The sequence below is a fragment of the Pipistrellus hanaki genome, assembly GCF_964339955.1.
Source record: "Pipistrellus hanaki genome assembly, chromosome: 10".
In the NCBI taxonomy this organism is placed as follows: Eukaryota; Metazoa; Chordata; class Mammalia; order Chiroptera; family Vespertilionidae; genus Pipistrellus; species Pipistrellus hanaki.
In genome coordinates, this window is record NC_140512.1 from 63,376,429 (window position 1) to 63,392,556 (window position 16,128).

General features: G+C 39.9%; 1 protein-coding gene across 1 annotated transcript in view; it reads left to right on the top strand.

The window, feature by feature from the left end:
- The window catches only part of CTTNBP2 (cortactin binding protein 2), a 140,600-nt gene that overhangs the window by 13,148 nt on the left and 111,324 nt on the right, over positions 1 to 16,128 (top strand). Inside the window, 1 exon segment of the mRNA XM_084896443.1 lies at positions 9,068 to 9,175. Coding sequence (XP_084752569.1) covers positions 9,068 to 9,175 — 108 coding nt within the window.

Below are 16,128 nucleotides of genomic sequence, written 5' to 3' on the forward strand. Positions count from 1 at the left end.
TGTATGACCACTTTGGAGAAGTGTCTGTTTAGGTCCTTTGCCCAGTTTTTCATTGGATTGTCTTTCTTTTGTTAAGTTGTTTGAGCTTCTTATATATTTTGGAAATGAATCCCTTACCTGATGAATCCTTGGCAAATATGTTCTCCCATATAGTGGGCTCTTTTTTAACTTTGTTGATGGTTACTTTTGCTGTGCAGAAGCTTTTTTTATTTTTATGTAGTCCCATTTGTTTATTTTCTCCTTAGTTTCCTCTGCCCTAGGAGATGTATTGTTAAACATATTGCTACAAAAGATGTTTGAGATTTTGATGCCCTTCTAAGATTTTTATGGTTTCATGACTTACAAATATTTACCCATTTTGAGTTCATTTTTGTATTATATATGGTGTAAATTGTTAGTCTAATTTCATTTTTTTTGCATGTAACTGTCCAGTTTTCCCAGCACCATTTATTGAAGAGATTGTCTTAATTCCATTGTATGCTCTTGTCTTTTTTGTGAAATATTAATTGAATGTAATGGCTTGGGTCAATTTATGGGATCTCTGTTCTTTTCATTTATCTATATGCCTGTTCTTACGCCAGTACCAGGCTGTTTTGAGTACAGTGGCTTTGTAGTATAATGATATCTGGTTTTGTGATTCCTTCGTCTTTGTTCTTCTTTCTCAAGATTACTGTGGCTGTGTGTGTGTGTATTTGGTTCCTTGTAAATTTTTGGAATGTTTGAGATCTGTGAAATATACTGTTGGTTTTTTCATAGTGATTCCAGTGAAACTATAGATCACTTTGGGTAGTACAGACACTTTACCAATCCTTGAACATAGTATATTCTTTCACTTTTAAAATTCATTATTAAATCTAGTCACTTTTGATGGAGTTTTTAGGGTTTCCTATTTACAAATATTGTGTTATCTGTGAATAAAGAGAGTTTTACTCCCTCCTTTCCAGTATGTATGCCTTGTATTTCTTCTTCTTGTCTGATTGCTGTGGCTAGGACTTCCAGTATTATGTTGAGTAATAGTAATGAATGCAGACACGCCTGTCTTTTTCCTTTTCTTAGTGGAAATGGTTTTTGTTTTTGCCCATTGATTAACATGTTGGCTGTAGATGTGTCATGTATGGCTTTTATTATGTTGAGGTATGACCCTCTATTTCCTCTTTGTTAAGAGTTTTTAACAAAAATGTCAAAATGGTATTGGATTGTGTCAAATGCTTTTTTCTGTATCAATTGATATGATCATGAGATTTTTGTCTTCCAGTTTTTTTGTTTTTTTTTAATATGGTGTATCACATTTGTTGATTTGCAAATATTGTGCCATTCTTGCATCCCTGGAATAAATCCCACTTGGTCATGGTGTATGACTTTTTAAATGTATTGCTGGATTCGATTTGCTAATATTTTGTTGAGGATTTTAGCATCTATGTTCATCATAGTTCTATAATTTTTTTTCACAGGAGTGTTTTTATCTGTTTTTTGTGTTAGGATAATGCTGGCCTCATAAAAAGAGGTTGGAACTGTTTTCTCCTCTTGGATTTTTTTTTTTTTTTTTTTTTAATAGTTTGAGGCGAATAGGTATTAGTTTTTCTTTGAATGTTCGGTAAAACTCCCCTGTGCACCCATCTGGATCAGGGTTTTTGTTTGGTGGGAGTTTTTATTACTGCTTCAATTTCATCAGTAGTTATGGGCCTATTATGGTTTTTTATTCTTCCTGCTTGAGTTTTGGAAGATTGTATTTTTCTAGGAATATATCCATTTCGTCCATCTTGTTGGAATATATTTCTTAATACAATAGTATTTTTTTTAACCATCCTTTGTACTTCTGTATTTTGTATTACTTTGTTTCTTTTTATTTTGTTTATTCGAATCCTTTCTATTTGTTTCCTGGTGAATATGGCTAGAGGTTCATCAATCTTGTTTATTTTTCCAAAGAACCAGCTTTTGGCTTTATTGATCTTTTGTATTTTTGTTTGTTTCTATGTCATTTATTTCTGCTCTGATCTTATTATATCCTTCTACTGTGCACTTTTCTTGTTGTTCTCTTTCTAATTCTTTAAGTTGAAGGGTTAGACAACATTAAACGTTTTGTTTTTTGAGGTAGGCCTGGAGTGCTATGAACTTCTCTCTCAGGACTGCATTTCCTCTGTCCCAGAGATTCTGTGTTTTTGTGTGTTCATTTTCATTTATTTCCAGGATTTTTAAAATTTATTTCTTGATCTCTTTGGTAACCCATTCACTGTTTAATAACATGCTTTTTAGCCTCCATGAATTTGAATGTTTTTATTGTAATTGATTTCTAACTTTATGCCATTGTGATCTGATAAGATGCTTGATATGATTTCAGTCTTATTGAACTTGTAACGACTTAGTTTGTGTTCTAACGTGTGGCCTGTCTTTGAAAATGTCCCTTGTACACTTGAGAAGAATGTATATTCTGCAGTTTTGTGGTGAAATGTGCTGTAAATGTCAATTAATTTTGTCTGATCTAGTGTGTTTTTTAGGATCACTATTTCCTTGTTGTTATTATTTTTGTCTAGAAGGTGTATCCAGTGATGTCAGTGGGTATTAAAGTCCCCTACTGTGTTTGTATTGCTGTCAATCTCCCTCTTAAAATTGTCCAGAAGGTTTTTTGTATATATTTGGATGCTCCTATATTGAGTGCATATATATTTATCAGAGTTATATCCTCTTGTTATATCAGTCACTTTACTTTTTTTTTTTAATATTTTTTATTGAAAAAAAATTTTTTTAACAGAGAGGAACTGAAAGGGATAGAGAGTTAGAAACATTGATGAGAGAGAAACATCGATCAGCTGCCTCCTGCACACCCCCCTCTGGGGATGTGCCCACAACCAAGGAAGTTGTCCTTGACCGGAATGGAAACTGGGACCCTTGAGTCCACAAGCTGATGCTCTGTCCATTGAGCCAAACCGGTTAGGGCTATCAGTCACTTTAGTATTATGAAGTGGCCTTCATTGTCTCTTGTTATGGCCTTCACTTTGAAGTCTATTTTGTCAGAGATGAGTATTACTATCCTAGCTTTTTTTTAAATTTCCATTTGTCTGGAAAAATTTTTCCATTCCCTTCCCTTTCATTCTGTAAGAGTATTTTGTTCTGAGGTGAATTTCTTGTAGACAGTATATATGTGGGTCATGGTTTCTTATCCTTTCAGCTACTCTTTGTCTTTTGATTGGAGCATTTAAGTTATTTACATTTAAGGTTGTTATTTATAGGTACTTATGTGTTTTCATTCCCACTCTTTATGCCTCTCTTCTTCTTTTTCTCTCTATTTCTTCGTCTTACACCAGTCCCTTGAGCGTTTCTTACACTGCTGGACTGCTGGTTTGGTAGTAATAAACTCTTTTAACTTTTTTTTTTTTTTTTTTTGTCTGTGAAGCTCTTTATTTCACCTTCAATTTTGAATGATAGCCTTGCTGGCTAGAGTTGTCTTGAGTTCAGTCCCTTGGTTTTCATTACTTTGTGTACTTCATGCCACTCTCTTCTGGCCTGAAGGTTTTTTTATTGTGATATTACCTGACAATCTAATGGGAGCTCCCTTGTAGGTAACTTACTGTCTCTCTCTTGCAGCCTTTAAATTCTTCCTTTGTCTTTAATGTTTGCCTTTTTAATTATTATGTGCCTAGGTGTGGGTCTTCTGGGGTTCATCTTGGCTAAGACTCTCTGTGTTTCCTAAACTTGAGTGACTTTCTCTTTCCCTAAGTCAGGGAAGTTTTCTGTCATTATTTCTTCAAGCTGCCTCTCTACTCCTATCTTATATTCTCCTTTTGGTTCCCTAGGATGCGAATATTATTATGTTTCATGTTATCCCAAAGCTCCCTTAAACTCTCCTCCTACTTTTTAAATTTTTGTTTTTCCATTTGCTGCTCTGAATGGGTGTTTTTTCTAGCTTTTCTTCTAATTCACTAATTAGGTCTTCAGCTTCTTCTAATCTGTGGTTGAATCCTTCCAAGGTGTTCTTCATTTCAGCAGTGTCATTCTTCATTTCAGCTACTTTGTTTCTCATTTCTATTATAATTCATTGTTTTTCATTTGATTCAGTCTCTCTTTTCATGTTGGTATAGCTCTTAAAAAGTTCTTAGTATTCTCATTAAGTATCTTATAAATCTCACTAGAGGCCCCCCAGTGCACAAAGATTCATGAAAGAATGGACCTTCTTTCCCCTGGCTGCTGGTACAGCCTTTGCTCTGGCCTGGAGCCACCTTTCTGCATTCCCATGCTGCCCAGGGGCCCAGAGCAGCTGGGGTGGTGCAGGATGCCTGCTTCCTGCCCGCAGCTGCTCAGTGCCTGTGTATGCAAATTAACCCTCCATCTTTGTTGGGTTAATTTGCATACTCACTCCTGATTGGCTGGTGGATATCGCAAAGGTATGGTCGATTTACATCTTTTTCTTTTAATGTAGATTAGTTGCTTGTACTTTTCATTGAATTGTTTGAGCATCCTTAACCTGTTAACCGGGAGTTTCCTTTTTAATGACACAGCCTGTAATGGGCGCGTACTCTTTCACTAGGACTTGTCAGTACGTCACGCCCGGAGGACGTAATTTCATATTTTTTATTTATTTATACTTAATAAAAATAAATGAAATATATATATATATATATATATATATATATATATGTTTATATATATAAAGCACACAGGAAAATACAAAATTACAAAAAAAAATAGAAAAGAATACCTACAAAAAAATGGACACGTCGAATTAAAAAATTATAAATTTTACAAACAATGATAAAGATTACAAAAAATAGCCGAAACCAGTTTGGCTCAGTAGATAGAGTGTCGGCCTTCAGATCTAAAGGTCCCGGGTTCGATTCCAGTCACGGGCATGTACCTTGGTTGCCGGCACATCCCCAGTGGGGGGTGTGCAAGAGGCAGCTGATCGATGTTTCTCTCTCATCTCATCGATATTTCTAATTCTCTATCCCTCCCCTTTCCTTCCTCTCTGTAAAAAATCAATAAAATACTAAAAAAAAAAAAAAAAAAAAGATTATAAAAAATATATACCGTCCCTCTCGGGGCGCAACGTATATTTCAAGGACGTATTCATACGTCCTACCCGCTCCTGATATTGTTTACGTTTGATGTATTTATAGGTCCGCTCGGTTAACAGGTTAATATTATTACTCTGAATTCTTTATCTGACGGATTGCTTGCTTGCTTTTCATTTAGTTCCTTTTCTGGCGATTCCTCCTTTCATGTCATTTGGGGATTGTTTCTTTGTCTCCCCATTTTTGCTATCCTTTTGTAATTGTTTCTATGCATCCCAGACTTTGTGGGATGGTCATATGGAGTTGGTGTTTTGTGGCACCGAGTGGTGTAGTGTCTTAGATCTCCTGATCTGGGTGCTCTAGGAAGGCCCCTTGCTTAAGTTATTCGGGTTATCCTATTGCAGTGCTGTCTTGAATGTTATTGTCTGAATTGTGGATGGAATCTCCTCTCAGGCTGGCTGACGATATGGCCCACTCCTGACCACATTGTGCAAACTGTTGTGGAGGTGTGGTCTCCAGATGTTTTCTGTCCTTCCTTGACAGAAGTCTCCTCCTCAACTGGACCTCAGTTGTTAATTCCAGGTGAATGTTCCCCGATTTGGTTGTATTTGCAGTCTGGCCCTGGGAGGAGATGCATAACTGGTCTGCCTATTTGGCCATCACGTTCCCTCAACCCAGGTGAGCCATCGGAGGGAAGGATCTAGTCCACTTTGCTCCTCTTGCAGGGTCCAATGGGACTCCATCCATAATTTATTAGTTTCTAAAATGGAATGCTTTACTTATGAAGCTTAGGGGGAACAGGAGCAATAAAATATATAAGTAATTAAATTGTTTAGAACTGCCAGCCCCAGCATTAATAAACACCCTCTAAAGCAGTGATTTTCAACCTATTTCTTCTCATGGCACACATAAAGTAATTACTAAAATTCTGTAGCACACCCAAAAAATATCTTTTGCCTGTTTGACAAAAAATAGGTGTAGCCCTAAACGGTTTGGCTCAGTGGGTAGAGCTTTGGCCTGCAGACTGAAAGATCCCAGGTTTGATTCTGTACCTTGGTTGTGGGCACATCCCCAGTGGGAGGTGTGCAAGAGGCAGCTGATTGATTTTTCTCTCTCATCAATGTTTCCAACTCTCTGTCCCTCTCCCTCTCTGTAAAAAATCAATAAAATATATATATTTAAAAATAGGTATAATTTTGATTCATTCACTCTGGACAGCTATTGTATTGGCTGTTGTCATTTTTTTTTTTTTTTTCATTTGACAAGGGAAAAGAGGTCAGTGCCTCCAAATAAATAGTCAGGTGTTGCATGTTTTAAAATTTCTATAGCACACCGACTAAAAATTGCCGCTCTAAAGCACAAAAGAATTGAAGCTTATGGTACTTTCCCATCTCAGTGAGAAAAACCAGGATAAAAGAGTCTGTCTTTCATTATAGTCAATAAACTTAGTTTTTTGGACTTATGCTGGTGGATTTTCAAAGAAATAGGTTTATAGCCAATATCCCACTCCTCCATACATAAAACACCTGGTGCTCTCCGCTTTAATAATAATCATCTGCCTTTATTAATAACAATCACCCACTTTTATTTATACTTATGTTCCTTTTAATCCTCACCAGAACTTTATGGGGTAGATCTTAGGTTTTCTGTTATATAAGATGAGAAAACAGAGGTTGGGATAAGTTGTAGAAATGGTTTTCCAAGTGTAGTCCTTGGACCAGCAGCAGGAACTTGTTAGAAAGGCAAATTCGGAGCCCCACCTCAGACATAACCAGAAACTCCAAGGGTGGAGCCCAAGAAGTCTGTGTTAACAAGGTCTCCAGGTGATTCTTTGTGTGTCTGAATTTGAGAACTATCCTATATAATAAAAGGGTAATATGCAAATTGACCCCAACGGCGGAATGGCCAGTCACTATGATGTGCACTGACCATCCTGGGGGAGACGTTCAATGCTGGAACTGCCCCCTGGTGATCAGTGCACTCGCACGGGGGGAGCGCCGCTCAGCCACAAGCAGGGCTGACAGCTGTGAGTGCAGCAGTGGTGGTGGGAGCCTCTCCTGCCTCTTCTCAGCGCTAACATGTCTGATTGCCACTTAGGTTCGATCCCCCCGGGGAGGGGGCCTAAGTTGGCAGGTGGACATCCCCCGAGGGGTCCTGGATTGCGAGAGGGTGTAGGCTAGGCTGAGGGAAACCCCCCTCCAATGCACGAATTTTGTGCACTGTGCCCCTAGTGGCTTATAAGACCTATGTGACACCACTATATAGTGGGAGCCAAATTTGCGCCCTATCATATTAAATTTTACTATATATAAGGAACATCTCTAAGTTAATCTTCTATGATAAGTTTCCCAGAATTACCCATGCTTTGGGTTTACTACAGCTCTTTCTTTTCTATTTTATCCTTAGCACCTGTCTTTCCAAACAAGCTGCTCTGCCTAATGCAGTGATTCCCAACATGGGACACACGCCCCACTGCGGGCAATTGGATATTTAAGGGGGCCAGTCTGAGATTATGTTATTATCAGTACATTTTTTTGCATTTCTCACGGTTCTAGGGGCCTCATGTATAGTATATAAATATATATATTGTGACATATTTATGCACTTCAGTTCTCTATTATATGTTTTGAAACTTTATTTGCTATTTTTTCATAGCACTTCGTACTTTTTTTTAAAACAATTTCTCAATGATTTCTTCCTCAGTACTTCAGCTGTCCTTTCATTCTTTTATTTTTCTCTTTCATGGGTGCCATGTTCTTTGGAAGCTTGTTTAGACCAAGATAATGGCTTTTCAGGCTTCTTCCATGTGGACAGGAGTTCACTTTTTTAATAGTAAGAATTATATGTCACGGGGGGCATCAGGATTTTAGAGATGCTTAGGTGGGGCATGGCCCAAAAAGGTTGGGAACCACTGGTCTAATGTATGCGCAAAAGGAAACAATTTTTAGAGGAAAATCCTAAAGTCTTCCTTCTGGTTTCTTTCCCCTTAAATTATTATAATTCCTGAAGGTTCCTTTGAAATTGAGAAGTGACCAGTTTCTGATCATGCCTGTTTGAATGCCCCTAGAATCATTTATGGGCTTTCCGTGTTTACTTCTGTGTTGAAGGGATGGTGTAAGGTCAGGTGTAGAAACGCTTCTTATTAGCTCATGGATAAAATGGATAGAATGTTTGCACTGTGTGACACTAAGTGTGTAGACCAGTGAGGCCCTTAGCTGTAGCTCTACCATTTCCTGGATGCCTGATCTGAGCACATTGTCCAACTTCTCTGAGCTGTGGTTTTCTTAACTGATATCCATAGACAGGGTGGTTTCTAACAGAACAGATCTGGTTCTTTGAGAAAACTTTGGAAACCACTGGGTGCCGTAGAAATGTGAGGAGACCCTTCGGTGCACGGGCCAGCCCTGTCACCGCTCAGTCCCACCGGCCAGGGCCTTCAGGATGTTTTGAATGTTGGCTGAATAGAAAGATAAAACACTCTGTGGCCCAAGTAGCACGCACCTGTGGGCCAGATTGGGCTGCAGGCTGCCAGCGGATGGCCTCTGCTGCAGCGTTCTATAAACATGACCCGTTGTTATTGGATGCGCTGGGATTTATCAGAACCAGGAAGGTTTTCTGGTGCTCTCTGGGCTGTCCTTGCAGTGTCTCCCCAATATACTCTGGGCCCGCTTTGTTACAGATTCCAGGGGTTTTCAGTGTGTGTCTTCATTTGAAGATGTCCTGAATCTGGATGTGCAGCAGGCTGGGAAAGTAGCTCTCCCTAAGGGAGAGAGTCACTCTGTGGGTGTGAATGGTTTCTACCCCTCCTTTCTGGAGGTCAGGGCATAGCTTGTCTGCTGCCAAACGGGCCCCAGTGCTTCTGGAGTTTACTGAGCCCCTGGGATAAAAGATGATCCATTGCATACCTGTCCCATGCGTGTGTCTGTAGACCTGTGTATGGGGGTAGGGGAGGGGTAGCAAAGTAAAGAGCATGCTCCTTCTGAAGGGGCTGCATACATGGGACATGTGTGTTGCTCCTAAAAATAGTTTTTTTCATCATTTTTTAAAAATGTGTGTTACAGAAAAAAGAGTTTGACGTGGACACCCTCAGTAAACCGGAGCTCCGGATGCTCCTCAGCGTGATGGAGGGGGAGCTGGAGGCCAGAGACCTCGTCATCGAGGCCCTGCGGGTAAGACCTCCCAGCGCCGGTCCCACCGCCATGACGGTCCTTCTTTCCAGAGGCCAACGGTGACGCCTCTTCTTCTTCATTCTTCAGTCATGTAGATGTAAAATGTTTCATCATGATAAAATGTGCACTCACTCCAGGCATCAGCCCATAAAGCCAAACCCTGAGGTTATGGGAAACTTGAAAATCAAGTGCTTTTTGGTTCTCCAGTTCTTTTATGTTTCACATGTTTATTTGGTTAAAGACACAAGTTTTCAGAATATTGCTAATTTGGTATCCTACATGTATTCTGAGGTCAGTAAAGAAAAATTAAGAGGGTCATTTGTAAAAGATATTGCTGATAATAGAGCCTTCTTCTTCCTATTTCAATTATACATTATTTCTTATTTTCCAGAAACTCAGAAGAGTTAAAAACTAAATGTGTGTGTGTGTGTGTGTGTGTGTGTGTGTATCTTTAAATGGTTTTATTACTTTTTCATCCGATCTCATAGTAATTTTGAAATTTTTATAGTAGCTTGTGAAGCATTATATTCTAACATATTTCTTAAATACCTCAATACAGTTTTTTATTTTTTTTTTTAATTATTGTTAAACCTTCTCAAAGAGGAATTTTCTAATTGGTTGTTCCCAATCTTTCACTGGTTTTGGTTTGTGAGCCAAACTTACGTTTTTTTCCCCCTCTCTCCTACACTTAGTCCTTTGTATGTAGCCAGGTATTCCCTGGCTCTGGGCCATTTTGCCACGATGGGTCTATTTATTAGATGTGAAGTGTGGATATCTTTTTTCACCAGGGAGTACTTCCTCAAACTTGGCTTTAGGGAGTTCCTTTTAACATATAAAAATCTGTGGATGTCAAACAGTTGTTGCCTCCACTGGGCGCTAATACCGTGGGGGCTGGGGAAGAGGTGATAATGGAGAAGGTGGGTAGGCCGAGAACCCAGCTGTGTGATAAGGGGAGATACAGTTTCTGAAAAAGACTTCGGTACATTTTTACAAACTGAAAACTGACACACTGGGGATATTGATTATTCCTCTTCCGATAACAGAGGGCGATTGCCTGAGAAAGACGGGAGTGTAGTTATTTCATCCCCAAGCCCGCGTTTCAGCTTCTGGAGTGACAGGCTTTGCCGAGTGGACGTGGGCAGCTGGTGATGAGAGGCGTTCGTCCTGCTCCACATTCGGAGCGTTTGCGTTGCTGGCCAATGCATAGTTTCTGGAATGGACTCCGTGGGAGACATGCTAAGCAGTCTATCCCTAACATGTATGACCCTCCGTCCAGGAGAGAACAGGGCGCCATCCCTAGAAGGCCACTAGATGGTCTCTGGAGACCCAACGGATGTGAAGGTTCCAGTTCTGCCTCAGGTATTTTCTTTCTCTTCTTCTTTTTTCAAATATGTGATTTTCTTAAAGCTGATTTGAGAGAGAGAAGCATCACATCGATTGAACCAGTGGCCTTTCGGTGCGCAGGACAAGGCCCAGCCACCTGGGTGAGGCGTACGGGCCAGGGCTGCCTCGGTTATTTTTCTGTCGCTCTCTGTTAACCTGTAAAAGGCATCACCATCATCATCACTAGGTCAGTTTCCACTGCTCCCACAAATCTCTAAGAGTTTAGTGGTGTCTGTGCATTTATGTATCACCTTAGCAACCACACGTATTTCTCTTTCTAACTTAATTGCAATCCTTCCAAATGTAAAAGTAGAGGTCAAGAGTTCCTTAGGGTCAGGGCTCGCCACAGTGACAGTTTTTCACAGAATCAAGGAATGTTGGAGATGCGAAGAGCCTTCCGAGGTATTTTAGGTCAAGGTTTTGCATCCCCATCAGATGTAGTGTTTCATTTTCACGAAGTGCTTTGTATTACTCTTGCTTTCCTTCAGTGAAATTCGCGGGTAATTGCATGTCTAAGTAGGTTGTGTTAAAAAAAGTAACCGATATATGCCCTAATTGTGATAGAAAGTAACAGGAAAGAAATGGATAGCATAACATTGTGCCTTTCATTGTGTAAGTGCTCAGGCATGATTCTCCTGGTGTCTGAGATGACACTCCAACCAAGTGAGCACCTGGCCAGGGCGAGAATTATAGAAAAAGACATTTTATACCAAGCTATTTTACTTTTTTCAAGTCATGTTATCTTGATGCTTTTGATTTTCAAATTATCATAAAAATGGCATGTATCATTGAATTGATGGCAATACACATTTTAGTTCAATCCATGAATGTGATTTTTTGGAAGAGGGTGTTGTTAGGTCTGATCAAATAAGCGAATCAGTAACCTTTCCCCTGGGATACAGACCTTTAGATCATTTCACAGCCGACATTCTTTTGCTTAGATCACATTCCATTTACTAAGAGCAGGCACTGTCCTCTCCTGACCAGCCCAGGATCCAGATCTACTCCCTGCCAAAAAAGCCCGCCTAGAGTCCCTTAAAAACTTCCACTCCAGGTCCCTGGGTGCTGATGGCATTTGGGGGCAGCCCACCTGACTTCCAGATTATTTAATAAATTCATAATTCTTTACCACTTTCGGCCTCATGCATAATTCTTTTGGCGACCCTAACAGGTGTGATGAAATTACAGAGTGTATCTTGGTACAATGTTAGGGTCATCGAAGGAGGGACACACGAGGCCAAAAGGGGTGAAGAATTATGAGTTTACTAGGTCATCTGGAAAACAGACGGCTGAGCCCCAAAATGGCTCCCGCCCCAAAGATGGGAGCCGGAGGTTTTTTTAAGGACTCTAGGGGGGCTTTTTCTGGGCAGGGAATTCTCTGTGCAGGTCCGGATTCTGGGAAGCTCCGGAGGGGAGAGAGAATGGCCGTAGCAGGAGGAATGCCCGTTGTGAATGGCCTAAAGGTCAGTTCCCAGGGGAGGGGGTATGGATTCAATTATCTGGTCAGACCTGACATGTACTTTTACAATTTTTATAAAAATATTTCTCAGTCAGTCCTGGCCCCTGTGGCTCAGTGGTGGGAGCATCCTCACATACACCAAGAAATGGTGGGTCCAATTCCTGGTAAATGTTCCAGGCCAACCCATGGCCGGGGCAGGTTTAGGAGGAAACCCATCAATATTTCTCTTTCACATTGATGTCCCTGGCTCCCTCCCTCCCTCCCTCCCTCTCTCCCTCCCTCCCTCCCTTCCTCTCTCCCTCCCTCCTTTCCTTCTTCCCTCCCTCCCTCTCTCCCTCCCTTCCTCCCTCCCTCTCCCTATCCTCTCTCCCTCTCTTCCCCCCTCCCTCCTTTGTCTCTATAAAATCAATAAAAAAATTTCCAGTAAAACAAATCCTTGATTTTATAGCAGATATAATACTCAAGTCATTAATTTTTTTTGGGGGGGGGGCGCTATGTTTAAAAAGAGCAATGTTAATGAACATGTGAACTACATTAAAGCTGCTTAACTGAATTAAATTTTCATTTGATTGCATCAAAAATGTTTCTCAATGATTTCCCTCATTGACACAAAGCAGGAGTAAAGCTTTGAATAGCTGTATGTTCCAATGCCGTCTGGAGGAAAGTACTTTGGAGAAGCAGTTACACATTCCGAAGTCCACGGTGGACCCTCGGTATTTTGAATTAAATTTAATTGCTTATTCAAAATTTGAATATACAATTTATCCAGAAGTCATTTATTCAATGCTTATTGTTTGTCGAATCTTCTGGCCTTCACTTGTTTTTCCCTCTTGATACTAGTATTTCTTATTAATATGTTAGTTGAGGGGGAAAAAGAGCAAGGGCCGAAACCGGTTTGGCTCAGTGGATAGAGCATTGGCCTGCGGACTGAAAGGTCCCGGGTTCGATTCCAGTCAAGGGCATGTACCTTGGTTGTGGGCACATCCCCAGTGGGGGGTGTGCAAGAGGCAGCTGGTCGATGTTTCTCTCTCATCGACGTTTCTAACTCTCTATCTCTCTCAATTCCTCTCTGTGTAAAATCAATAAAATATATTTTAAAAAGAAGAAGAAAAAAGAAAAAAGAGCAAGGATATGAAAATGCTATCATCATAAGATTTTTAGTCAAAATTGTATTTTAACCTACATTTTGCACAGTCCAGCCTGCTATTATTAGCATGAGTTTATGTAATTCTTATATAATTGAAACAATGAATTGTTTGGACAATTAGCTCTAGATTTCTTTTCTTTAAATATTTTTATTGATGTCAGAGAGGAAGGGAGAGGGAGGAAGATACAGAAACATGCTATGATGAGAGAGAATCATTGATTGGCTGCCTCCTGCACATCCCACACTAGGGATCAAGTCCACAACCCAGGCACATGTCCTGAACGCTTTACCACTGAGCCACACCAGCTGGGCAGCTCTAGATTTCTTTTTTCTTTTAGACTGGATAATTGAGAATTAACAGTATTGTAGACATGGCCATTCTTCGTCCAAGTAGTCATTATACAGTGACTACATAATGCATTGAAACTTTAAAGAAAAATTAGCCAGTTTAACATTTCTTCAGCTAGAATGCATTTATATCACAGGAGATATCAGACAGAATGCATTTATATCATAGGGAATATCAGATTATAGAATTGCCTTGTACAAGTGGCTGCAACAAAGAGACCCAAAGTATGGTAGCTTAAGGAAGAAGTTTATTTCTCACATACCATTCTGGAGGAGGGACCTCTGCTCATGAGGCGGCTCTATGCCAAGAGGTTCTGCAGCAGCCTGGGCTACTTCTATCTGACTGTTCTCCTTAGGAAATATCTCATCTGCAAGTTTGAAGCTGGGTCAGTGCCACCTCCATCTGCCAACCTCTGGTAAAGGGGGCAGGAGGAGAAATGAAGGACCAGGAGCTCCTCCTAAGCGCTGCACACACGTGCGCTATAAGACCTTTAGTGGTGCACACACCTTGTTGCATAGGAGACTGGGAACGGGCTCTGGCCACTGGGTCCATGCTAGTGCTGTGGGGGAGGGAGGGCTCTGGGAGACAGCTAACAATCCAGTGCGGCCCTTATCGTGGTTTCACGTTCTCTTATAAAATGTTCCTGAGGACGGTATACAGGATAGGTCCTCTCCTTCCGCCCCCTCTCAGATGTGCTTGATGAATACCTGCTATGTACCAGGCATGCAGGAAAGTTTGAAGTGAGTCCCAAGTGGAGGTTTATTCTCATTCCAAAATTGTGCCTGTGTAGGAGATTATTGTATATCTTGACTTTGTATTTGCTTTTCTCAGATTGGAACTCAGTGTGTTCAGATTTTGCCTAAAGTTATTTTCCATTTTTGAAAATCTGATTTGTTTATTTGGTTCAAAACTCATGTTTTTAAAAAAAAAAAAGTTTTTATTTTTATTTTATTTTATTAATTTCTTTATTGATTAAGGTATCACATATTTGTCCTCAACCCCCCCACTGATGCCCCCACCCCCCTATTGTCCTTGACCACTGGTTAGGCTCATATGTGTGCACATAAGTCCTTTGGTTGATCTCTCCCTTTTATCCCCACCCTCCCTTTGAGGTCCAACAGTCTGACCCATGGCTCTTTATCTCTGGGTCTGTTCTTATTCATCAGTCTATGTTGTTCACCATTTCCCCTAGATGAGTGAGATCATGTCCTACTGGAAATATAAGAATAAAAAATGAGACAAGCAGTAATCGTTATGCTGAAAGGCATATGAATCAGTCTGTAGTGAGCTTCTTTCTGGACCACTTTTGAAACCCAATTTCAATGTCAAACAGTTCCTTATGTGTACATGTCAGCAATGATATTTCAGTTCTGGATGATGGGCAAATGGTGGTAATGCAGGTCCAACCCTCTCTGGTTTGGTCCTAGGCAACCTGCAGTGATACCCAGCTGCTGACTGCTATTAAGATAAGGCGTCATCAGCGACTTCCATCTCTGGACTGCTTCTCTTCTGTCTTCATGGTTGGAGTAGGCCTGTCAATTCCATCCTACCACCGGGAATGTTCAGGGCCTACTCAAGAAGGCAAATAATCTTTTCCCCTAATATTTACATGGTAAAATAAGATTGTTTTAGAGTAATAAATTTGACCGTAAAATAGTAGACAAGTTTTCAGGCTAATTTAAATTGGCTAATTGAAATAAGCGAATATCCTAGAAAAACTAATTGCACTTGACAAAAAGCTGTTCCTAAAGTGTTAACTAAAATTTTTATTGGTAGTTCATCTCATGATAAAAATCTCACAACAGGAAATGAACCTAAAGCAGTAATATTGTAGTGCAAAAAATTAAAATTTAAAAGCTATCAAGACTACATTATTAAATTTTCAAAAGCCTCCTAATATTTAAATCAAAAAAAGGGAAAAATAGAAGAATATCATGTAAGGAAAAATATCCTGAAAGTAAATTACATCTAGAAAATTTGTACTTTAGAAAATTAATTGTAATGCTTTCAGCAAGACACCCATGAAAAACACATATGGTGTCAAAACAAGCCAGAGGAAAATCATTTGGGCAAAAAATGAAAAAGGATCCCAAGTCAAATTTATAGAAAATATTCCTTTATTAACTTTTGGTCAAGAATATGTTTGTATATTTTCAGAAAGCAGCTCTGAGATCATGTGGATTCTGGCAACAGAGAGGAATTGACAGGACTAAACTGTTTTTAATGTGCTGTTTTAAAGCAGATGTGAACTGTTGACACTTGGGGGATAGTGGTTGTTGTTGTTGTGGGGAAAGGAGCCACCTTGCTCGTTGTAGGAGACTCAGCACCTCTTCCGCTGTGATGGCCAGAAAGGTCTCCCCGATGAAACACATAGCCCCCACTTGGGAAACACTGGTGTAAAGTAACAATGGTCAAGAAAAATCCCACTTTTAAACCTGTATTTGCTAACATAAATATAAGAACGCTATTCAAATACATATTATTATGATACAGTGATTTTTTGTGAGATATTTTTCCACAAACTTAAGTTAATGTGAAAGTGCCCATTTTAACAAATTTCTTGACACTTTCAAAACGTTACACAGATTTAAATTGCGTTCATTTTTTTAGGCAGA